This window comes from Lipophrys pholis (genome assembly GCF_963383615.2).
Source record: "Lipophrys pholis genome assembly, chromosome: 10".
NCBI lineage: Eukaryota > Metazoa > Chordata > Actinopteri > Blenniiformes > Blenniidae > Lipophrys > Lipophrys pholis.
In genome coordinates this window covers 12,620,821-12,631,873 of record NC_137640.1, presented here as the reverse complement: position 1 = coordinate 12,631,873, position 11,053 = coordinate 12,620,821, and the positions used below count along the sequence as shown (strand labels likewise).

General features: G+C 40.7%; 2 protein-coding genes across 2 annotated transcripts; both read right to left on the bottom strand.

Moving 5' to 3' along the window:
• Positions 1-97: 97 nt before the first annotated feature.
• Positions 98-6,599, bottom strand: btf3l4 (basic transcription factor 3-like 4). Its single transcript, XM_080473556.1, has 6 exons — positions 6,506-6,599; positions 6,046-6,107; positions 3,269-3,382; positions 2,926-3,127; positions 598-657; positions 98-431 (listed from the first exon to the last, which is right to left on the bottom strand). Exons 2-6 carry the CDS (start codon positions 6,097-6,099, stop codon positions 385-387), a joined length of 477 nt encoding a protein of 158 aa, XP_080329682.1. The 5' UTR covers positions 6,100-6,107; positions 6,506-6,599; the 3' UTR covers positions 98-384.
• Positions 6,600-8,002: 1,403 nt separating this feature from the next.
• On the bottom strand, positions 8,003-10,143 carry ptgfr (prostaglandin F receptor (FP); the record flags this gene model as incomplete). The annotated part of the gene is made up of 2 exons (XM_080473084.1): positions 8,003-8,317; positions 9,358-10,143. 2 exons carry the CDS (start codon positions 10,141-10,143, stop codon positions 8,003-8,005), a joined length of 1,101 nt encoding a protein of 366 aa, XP_080329210.1.
• Positions 10,144-11,053: the final 910 nt, after the last annotated feature.

The window sequence follows — 11,053 nt, the reverse complement described above, 5'->3', positions numbered from 1 at the left end:
TGTCCACACTGCATCTGTAAACCACCTCTGCTGCTGAAACACACAAAACTCCCTTTACTTGAGATTGGGAAGACTGTCAATGACCACAGCACCATGTGCAAAATGTTAATTGCCTTTATTTTGTTTCATAAACAAAGAAATGTCTTACGACTTGCTCGCATGACCGTGACTGTGGTCCTGACAACTGACAATGCAGTGATGTTAGTTTACTTTTTACCAGTAGGGCGGTCATAAGCCAGTCCAACTTGAATCACTGTAAAATAGAAAAGTCTCTGGCATGTTTGTTGGATAGTGTTTGATATGTCTGGGAAATCTGATTGAAGACAGGGAGGGGTTTCTGGCTCCACTGCAGTTCAGTCCAAATGCACACGAAACTCATGTGTGTCAGTTTGCTTCATTCTTTGACGCTTCATCAAAGTTCTCCACCAGATCTACAAGACAACAAAAAGCTGTGTTATTATAAAAGATAAAAACAGCACCTAATACTATATAATTTTCAAAGCTTGGACAAAAAAAAAATCAAAACAAACATGTTTGAATGTGCACAGTCAGAAGATTAGCAAGTAACTGTTGTGGTTCTCAAGTAAAGGTCTATACCTGGAACATCATCGTCCTCTTCCTCGATATCCTCTGTCTTTGGAACCTTGCTGTCCAGAACTGGCATGGAAAACACAAAGCAATGTTTTCAATAAATGAATTTAAACCAAAAATGTTATCTGTTTTTTTTCCAACACAAGAGGGAAAATGAAAGCACGGAACCAGCAGCAGCAAACACAAAAACTAAATTGTTGGTTAGGGATTGAAAAGGCAACTTTATTTGTGTATCAGATTTAAGCAACATGACAATACAAAGTGCTCTGCATAAACACAAACATGAACAGCAATGAACACCGAATAACAAGAAAGGTAAATAAAAATCGAAGTGAGATGAAGCCGAGGCATTATTTAAGAACAAATTAATCAAACAATTGGTTGTAAAAAGTAATGCAAGAGATGAGGATACAATGAAACAAGAAAATTACTGTTTTAAAGACTCCAGTTCTCTGAGCTTATTCCAAATATTTTGTGGAGGAAAACTGAAAGCAGCTTCGATGTTGTTGGTTCTGACTATGGAATCAGGAAGCAGGTTTGGTTCAGATGGGCTCATAACATGCCAGAACAAAGTAAGTAAACTAAGTAAAGTTTTTGAGGAACAGGAAGGCAGTGCAAGGACCTGAGAATGACTGATGAACTGCAGCCTTTGTTATTGTCCCGATGTGGCGAGTCAGACTCAGGTTAGAATCCATCATCGGCTTCTGGTTTGGAACTTTACATCTTTCCTCTGGAGCCTCAAATAAAACTAATCCACCTTTATCTTTTTTTTAAGCTGAAGAACAGGTCCAATAAATTCCCTTGTTTTGTATTGCGTGACGTGAACCTATGCGTTGTCTGCCAAGTTATAACTCATTGTGTTGTTATTCAATATCTGAGCCAGTGGAAACATGTAGAAATGACAGAAGTTATGGTGTGTTAATGAGTTTCACATACTGTGTGTCACAAAAGTAAACGGTGTTAGATTGTATGCATTGTCACGTATGTTGTTTACTCTGGTTGCTATGGGAATCAGGTGACAAAAACCATGGAAGACCGTCCAAAACATCAGTTTCCCATTGTTAAAATCTCAAGCGAAGGAAACTGATACACATTTTGTATTTTGTTTGCATATGGAGGATGAATTAGGCTTGGTGGCATTGAATAAGTACTCCTACCGGTACCGGCAAGTAGCTGAAGGTTAGTACTTGTACTCATCCTTTAACAAAGTGATGTTGGTGCATCCCTAGTGAAAACATTAAACTATCTCAGGTGGTGGTGAACTTGACTGCAGGTTTTCAGAAGTGTTGCTACGAGACAAAACGTTTTGTAGTCGTTGGAAAAAAAAAGTACTTCACCACTTTCAGACAGTAATGCAAGATTTTAAACTGGCTTGAAATCATTGAGGGCTGGTGAATCGAGATTCTTATATCTGAGAGAGTTTTTATTCTGGCAGTTTTCGGCACTTGAGGGAAAATTCCTCAAAATCTCCTACAATCTGTTAAAAAAAACCCTGAGTTCAAACGGTGTGAACAGACAAACACCAGCAGATTGTCAAAACAGCAAAGGGAAGATTTTAGAGTTTGCAATCGTCTCCTCCAGGTGAGCCTGGTTCATTTAATGAAAGCGTGTCATGCTATTTTAACCTGGATGAATGGACAAAGGAACAGTACATGTTGGACCTGGTAAATATAGCACTGAACTTATATTGAAATTTGTTGCTATAAAAAAGGAAAAAAAAAGAGGAAATTGACTGCAGGCCCTGCATGGTAGATAACAACAGATACTAATAAAGTGAGAATGTTTGTTGGCCTGTCAACGAATAGAAGAAGAACACTTCATTTCTGGGGGTTTTACTGATGATGCCACAGCAGATGGTCTGCGTTGTATTTCACAGTAAAGTCTCTTTATAAATGCCAATAAATTAGCAGATTTTCTTTCTGCCACCATAAAAAAAAAAAAAAATTTCCATCCTTTCTGACAAATCATTTCTCCATGTTGATCCCCTCTACCAGAGATGGTTTTCACTTTGGGCAAAAAAAAAAAAAATACAAAAGCTTATAAAACAGATTATAATAAATCAGAAAAAAAAGTGGTTTTCAAAATAAAATAAATAACCCCCTCAATTATGTATTGTTGTGGTTGTATCAAGTTGTGTGTCGTGATCATAACTCAGGGGGCGAAGATGCAGCCTTCTACCGAGACATCTTTAAAGAAAAACCTGCATGCGAGTTCATGTGGCCTGAGCGGGGCTCGTGATTTCTTATCATTTAAAAGGTCTAGAAAAAAATAACAACTTAATACTAAACCTCCACCTTCCACATTTACACGAGTGGAGACATGAGAATCACCCACCTTGCCGGGGGAACTGCTCGGCCAGTTTGCGCAGGCTGGTGAGGCCGTCGGCTCCCAGCTGACTGAAGATGCCGGGCAGCATCTCTGTGAGCTGCTTTGTCTCAGCGTGGCCGGTGATGGCGAAAGTGTTGGCCGACAGAGAGGCCTGAACTTTGGGGTTGTTGAAGTGAATTACAGTCCCGTCATCTTTGATCATGTTGACCTGCAGAGAAAAGAAAAATCTGTTTTGAAAGACACTGGCTAAAGTTCAGAGGCCGCAATGATTCGCCGAGCCGCTGCGATCAAACCGCACGTCGATGCGTTGTTCCAACAATGAAGATAAATCAACAGCAGGTCTATCTACCTCCTCAATTCCAGCAATGTTATTGACGGCCAACTTCTTGAGAGAACTCTGAAGTTTTTTGTCATCGGCTGTTGCAGTTCTGTGCACCACCTTCTTCTTTCTGCGCGCTGAGCCCTGGAAACAGACATCAGGTCAAAAAAAAATCACACACTTGTTTAAAACCAGCTGAGGCTTACAATGACAATAACATCGCTGGATCTAAAAAAACAACAACACACAATATAGTGAACTTTTATTTTTTTTTACCCTTATAATTTACATCAACAGTGAATCTTCCATATTTGAAAATTTGCTGCAAACACTAAAATATACATATATTTTTTTTTTATTTCTCTTCTAATTCGAAGTCATGAAAAAAATCTCTTAAATTGTGAGAATATTTTTATCGGAAAAGGTTTTATTTTTTTAACCAAATGACATAATCTTGACAAAGTTTCATAAATGTTTGAAACTTCTCAGTTTATATGTAATGAGTGACAGAACAATTAACATTTAAATTATGTTAAAAACATTTGCGATGCACCCATAACACAACAGGAAAAATAAACTCCTCCATTGAATATGGCAATACACTTATTTACCAATCACCTCCGGAGTAATGGTAAGCACTTTGGACTTTGAATCCAGCAATCTCAGTTCAGATCGCTGTAAAGTTTGCAGGTTCAAATCCCACAGCAGGCAGGTCACCACTATGAGCCCCTGAGCAAGGCCCTTGACCTCCAGCAGCTCACCACTCCCGGTATGTATAATAAAAGTTAACTATGACTAGGATGGGTTGAATGCAGAGAAGGAATTTGCTCAAGGAAATTAATAAACAATGCTTTCTTTTCATCTTTGAGTTTGGGAGTCTTTGTGACAAGTTGGAATACCTACAACTTAATGATAAATGCCTCAAAATTCCAACTGCTTTCCATTTTACCACTGCATAATGACTTCATATGGGTTCAGTTAGAATGTTTTCTTGCAAAAACCACAAATAGTATTAAAAAAAAAACCCAAAAACAAATCAACCAATGATATTTTTCCATAATTAACATGTTAAGTTAATTGTGGTTCAGTAATATCAATGTACTGAAAATAGCAGCAACAGACGAGGTTCCATCAACACATTTGATTCCAATTTGCTTTGAGACGCCTTCCTCCTGGACAAATGGGAAAATGCTCTAAATTAGTGGAGTATCTTTATCTTTCTGACTCCACACCGCTCACACAGCTTGTCCATGGCACAAATGGCACCAGAACAAGTGAGCAGGGTAGGAAGTCTGGGTCACTTAAGCCACTGCTCTGTGTTGGTGAAGCGGTCAAATCTGGTCTGACCTCATGCAAAATCAGAGCGTCTTCTCGTGTTTGATGTGCTTCCTGCTCAACAGACAGACGCGAGTCATATCCACCGTCGCCACATAAATCATGATAAACCTCTACATTCAACAATTGAACGTGAAGTAAACTTAAACTTAACATATTTGAATTGCATTGTCCATGTAAATGATTACAGCTCTGGTCGTAAACATTAGAGCGTCGTCACGTGAGCCATTGACATCGCTATTGACTATCACTACGCGTTCATCGTGTACACACAACATAAAGGGCTGTTTAATTATCGATGAATAAAAATGAAATTCTTTATTACAAAAACTCAAAGAACCCACATTTACCACCACGTTTCTCATCACCAGCGGCAGCAGCAGTGGCGGCGGTAGGGAAGAAAGCAGCTGCCTATAAGGGAGACCTGAAGTCTCGTGGATCACTTATGATGGAGCAAGACACAAAATGCTCTGCGAAGTATGTTCTGCTGCTCACAAAACACCCCATTACCATGTTCAGGAGCTGACAGATTCCGACAAGACCTTTGTAAAGGACGACTTTTACAGTTTGGGTAAAGCAATTAAAAGATTTTGATGCCACGAGAAGTGAAATGTTCATCGAGTCGCACTGGAAGTGATGCTGGAGTTGATGTAACGGCTGCCTCGCTCTACTGAAGCCAAAACGGCGTTGGATCAGTATTTTTGTGGCGCGTCCATTCGGGGGTCATGAAGACAGAGTCAACCTTGAGACGGCTGCTGAACTTGTGTGCACAAGACACCCCGGAGCGCCACGCCTGGCTGGCTCGCTGTGAGGCCAAGTGGCTTTCTCATGACAATCGCAATGAACATGTGTAGGAGTTTTTCCTCCACAATCACAGACGAGACAGCGGATATCACCGTCAAGCAACAGGCGTCTGTGTGTTTCCATGTTGTTGCTCAATGTCTGGAAATAGAGGAAATGTCAGTGGATTTGGATATCAAACCACGAGCGGGGCTGCAGACGTCAGTGTTATGATGGCGCAGCAGATATGTTAAGGATCCCAAATAGGTGTTGCGAACAAGAACAGGAGGTCCGAGTTCTTTACGCCCACTGTATGGGGCACGTGATGAATTGCAAAAATATAAATCAGATCCATGTGGTCATGACTGGAAATCTTGGACAATCTGCCGAATCATGTGCAGTTTTTGTTGAATCCATTAAAAATGAGACCGGATGAAATTCACTTAACTATTCAGAGATTGTAAGTAATTAGTTTGGAAACCAGTGTCATTTTAGAAAGGAGTCAAAATTGATGAGAAAAAATGAATAATTGAAAGCATCACTTTTTTATTTGAGAATCGTTCAACAGGGGGGGGGGGGGGGGGGGGGTCAACACCTACTGTCCATTATTTTTGCGCAACTTTAAATGACCTAGTTTTTTGTTTAAAAAAAAAAAAAAAAAAAGGGGTGGGAGGTGGCAATTATAAACTTACCTTCCCTCCTATCCGCACTTGGGCTTGAAGTTTGGCCAATTTTTCTTGATTCATGTTTTCACCTACAAGAGAAAAGTGCAGATGACGTTCCGAACAGAGCATGTCGACAAATAAACCCACATGCAACTGTCATGCATCCGTGACAACATTGTCCTCGTCACTCCACGTGGACAGCTTCGGGAGAAAACAATTAAAAGCAAAGCGTCGACACGAAGCTGCATCGAAAGGAACGTCAGACGCAGTCGATGCAACAATGCATCAGACGGGGACCTCCAACTTGTGTAAGTCCAGCTCCTGTCTGCAGGAATAAAAACAACACAAGGCCCCGAAAACAAAACACACACCGAGTCTCCGCTGAGCTCAGGCCGGCAGCTCTACCGTGACCGCACAGCCGGAGCACACGGGCCGCAGACAGTGCGCACAGAGCCGCAAAACTGAGCCGCAGGACCCCCTCACTCACCTGCGGAGAGCTCCCCTCAAACATGCGGCGCCCCCAGAAGCGACTGAGCAGGAAGCGATGACGTCAAGCATCAGATGCGCTGCATTTCTTCTTCTTTGACAAGAGGACGCGAAGCTGTGCTGCCACGCACAGGTCGTCTCTGGAACTACACAAACAAACTCCGCTCAGACTGGATTTTTCTCCAGTCGGAGACCTGACCCTGCACAGGATACAGTGGAATAAAAGATAGATGAAATTTGGTTGGGGTTGATATTGTTTGAAATGTATAAAAATAGTAAATTTTGTAAAAGTTAAAAATGGGCATGCTTTCCTGGAAGAGATTAATAAAAAAAAAAAAACTGTACCAGTAAGCCAGTGCTTGGAGAACTAATGAATAAACTTTAATTGGAGTGGATTTCAGCATATTATGTCCTCAATATATGTGCTGAGTGGAGACGTCCTGCGAGCACAAATCATACTGACAACCACAAACATCGTATTTTTTGTGCTGTTCTTTATTATTTTCCATTTAAATTTCAACTACCCCATTTATTCAAAACAAACACACCGAAAGGATTTTAAGAGGAAACAGGGATTGTATGGCACAGAAGCATTGATGCAAACAAACTTCCCATTCACATCCTAAGCAATGATGCACCTTCTAAGAAACTTGTGGTCCACTGAGGACCAGCTTTGTGAGCATATGTTTTATTATGACTGCATGGAAATTCAGATACATACCTGCCCCATATTGAGGACTATGGTCACAATGTGGTCAAACTGCATGTATTTACAACAAAGAAAAGGCAGCAAAAAAAGAAGAAGTCAGAAATACCAATTACACAGATCCTTTCCAGATTACCTCTGGACATCTTAAAGCTTAGCTAACTCACATTATTCTGTATGAACTGCTGCAGATATCTAGTTACCCTGAAGCCACATTAACAATATAGAATACATAGAAAGGTCATATTATATTCCAAATAAATGCAATTATGCATGTGTCTGTACTACAAATGAGGACTTCATTCAGTACATTAGTATTCACAGCACATTACAAAATCACATGTGTGTCACATGTAATCATATGCAGTCCAGGCCTGTTCCGCTGATGCTGTAATGACAGAAGAATCAAAGACATTCACTGAGTATTGAATTACAGATTAGAGCTGCCGTGTGGAAACTTCATCAGTGCAACAGAGACATTTTGAATAATAAAACAAAAAGCAGAATGAAAAAGTCAGACAGTAATCTGTGGCCGTAATAACTTTGAGTGCTGTGACAACTTTTGGCTTGTTTTGTTTACAGCTGCTGATGTGTGAAGCAGAGTTGAGGGTTTAGAAGAGTTAACCCCACATTTTACAATATATCAAAACACTGCCTGCTCATGATGAGCATTTAGCAAAGGTGGCATGCAGGTAAACACACTTTTCGGCTTGTGTAATTTTCCTGTTGATTTCTCTTCCGTAGCAGCTTTTAGTGACCATTTTTCTCATATCAAACTTATTGAACCAGCATTTAGGTGATGTATTTAATAGCAGTGTCTGGCAGAGGCTGTCTGGCAAGGTAGTGGCATTCAGATGTACCAGCACCAGAGTGGCTGGTATCCACTGAGCTGTGGAGCACACTTCTCTGCCAGCGGTGTAGATTTTGAGACTTTGAGCCCCAGCAGCAGGAAAACAAGGTGAAGATTTTCCTCAGCACAGCCTTCCTCAGCAGGATGTAGACCCAGGGATCGAGGATCTGGTTCCATGTCGCCATACGAATCGCTGTCAGCAGACTGGAGGATGCAGATTCCTCTTTGGCTTTGGTACTCGAGATGATGATTTGGATCTGTTGTGGGTACACAATGGTGCAAAGACATTTAAAAGACGTGGTTGAATTTGTAATTTTGTTGAATCGTTCAATACATATCTTCATGAGCCATAATAGAGTAAATAATGAAGAAATGGTGCAAGTCATTGAGATAGGGAACCAAACAATCTATTTTAATCTTATTCTATCAGTCTATTAAATGACCGAGCTGCAAAATTTGATACATTTTGGTTTTTGATTCATGTTTATTGCAAATACAGGTGCATCTGCAACACATAGCATCATGGAAAACAGTTAAAATCTACTTATGTTTTAGATTCACTGACTCAACACTGACATACGTTCATTCACTGACTCAACATCTGTTTGTGTCTACTTTTGTACAAAACATTGCACAATCAAAGTGATAAACAGTCTGTGGTACTACTGAGGTGTTATAAAAACTGAAGTGAAGACTATTGTCAACAAACTAGTTATGAGGAGTTTTGGCACAATGGACAGTTGTTAAACCCTGTTGGAAACGCAAGCCAGCATTTCTATCAAGCTTGTGAGCACATAAAAGCACAAAATGCTCCATAATCTCCTGGTAGACATTGTGTTGAATGGGGACTCGATAAATACAACAGAAGATGGCGGTGGATCTAAAATCGTCAAAATGTGGAAATGTCACACTGGACTGAGAGAAGTTTGGATTGGACGCCTCTCCTCTCTTCCTTCACAAGCTATAGGGCACTGACTCCGAATTCTAGATATAACTATTTTTGAAGCACACCTGGATACACAAAGGTATGGACATCAAAAAACGATTTTATCTTCAATCAATTAACTTTTTTTTTTTTTTTAAGTATCACACCTGATCAAAACCTGGCAGGACTTATGACAAAATGCATTTTGCAATCGACAAATGATTTACAGTGCAGGATGAAAGAAATATCTCAAGTATGATTTACCTAAACACTGTCTTGTGGCAGCACAGGTGTGTTAGACTACACGTCGTAATTCTTTATATGGTAAACTCACGGTGCCCTAAGATGAAGTCACAGTGTGTAAGAGTTTACCAGTAGTGGTCCCCAGCAGACACAGGACACCAGCATGATGGCCAGGAGCTGGCAGATCATCTCTAGGTGGTAGGCGGTGCCCCTGCAGTGATGCTTACGGCGCACTCTGGCTTGCAGCAGAGCAAAACTTGTAAGAGTGTTGCAAACAATAGAGAGCAGCAGTGCCAATGAACCCAGCAGAGAGAAGATCAACGGCAGGAGCACATCTAGCCAGTCTTTGGGTTGTTCCATGTGGAAGAAGCACCAGCTCCTGGAGCGTTGAATCTTATAGGGTCTCCACAGCAGGACAGGTAGCACCGCCACCAGGCCTGCAAGCAACCAGGTGAGCCCCAGCAGCCTTTTCATGTGGTGGGAAGCCAACACTGTGGAGTGGAAAATGGGCCTGGTCACTCCGATGCAGCGCTCCACGGCCATGACACCTCCAAGGAACAAAGGGCTGAGGCCAAAAAACACCATGCATACGCCAAAGATGGTGCACACGATGCGGTGAGGATCAAAAGACTCCCATTTTTTTTGAAAGCTGTAAACAAATAGCACCAAGGAGCCATTGATGAGGTGACCAAGCAGGTCTGTGATCACGAGACTGCTGGCAAACAACAGGAAGGAAGCTTTAGACTTGATCCTGATCCGGTTATAGGATCTGACCAGAATGAAAAGAGCAAGACTGTTGGAGAAGATGCCCACGGTCATTGAGATGACAGACGCAGTGACAGACTGACTGTAGGTGGTGTTTGATGGTCTACCACCTGACCTGCAGCTTGTCTCTGAGCTCCCATTGGTCGACATGGCTGGCAACAAATCTGCAGGAGAGCATAGATAGACAATGTATGTAAGATTCATTGGAAACAAATGCCAAATTGAAATAATTTATTTTAATGCAATGTTGTTTTGTTTAATAAATTCCAAGGACATCACTTGGATGTACAGTATATATGTGACCGTTACTCTCTTGCTTAAAACTAAACAATAACTACTTGTCCAAACCTAGATTTCACTCCAGCCTCAGCTCCCTAGGCTATATTGCATGCTTTAAGTCTCACCTGGAAAAGAAATGTTTCACTCTTTAAGCACCCAGCTTGTGTTCCCAAAAGGAAAACAAGTAGATAAGTGACCATAATGTGTCCTTGTAAACAAATTTATGTGCCAACAACAGTAATAATGCTCATTTGAATATGCCTAGTAAACACCTTATTTGAGATCCAATGTGTTATTTGCTGGGTAAATAATAAATCCACTCTTAATCTTTCATGCAGAGTCACAAAGAATGGCACTAAAAACATGTCTCAAAAGAGCATCCATATGAAAAAAAGAAGAGAAAACTCAAGAAATAATCAAACAATCACAGCAACAATCCTTGAATAATTTCTCCTGCTGCAATCAATGAATTTAAATATTTAAACGAATAGTGAGAAAATTTGGCGATTGTGCCAGTGGTGTTCACAAGCTTAACGCACAAATCTTAGACAATCATTCTTCCTCACGCAAAACATGCTCTGTGTCTGAAACAAGAGTCCGACGTACTGTAAGGAACTGATTAAAGGAGCTGTTTTAATAAAAAGAAAAATCCAATCCAACAATTCACAACTAAGGTAAGAAACTGTAATACCGAAGTGCAATGAAGGCTACGATATTAATGACTCATGAATTCAACACGACGAGAAACCAATAGAACGCTTCTATTCATTGCAGTGAGCAC

What these genes read in the sequence shown, in the direction of transcription:
- btf3l4 (XM_080473556.1), bottom strand. Translation starts at nt 6,099, where the DNA reads ATGAATCAAGAAAAATTGGCCAAACTTCAAGCCCAAGTGCGGATAGGA. An exon ending in AAGTGCGGATAGGAGGGAAG is followed by an intron (nt 3,383 to 6,045) that starts GTAAGTTTATAA and finishes GTCTGTTTCCAG; the next exon opens with GGCTCAGCGCGCAGAAAGAA. An exon ending in AGAGGACGATGATGTTCCAG is followed by an intron (nt 432 to 597) that starts GTATAGACCTTT and finishes GTTGTCTTGTAG; the next exon opens with ATCTGGTGGAGAACTTTGAT.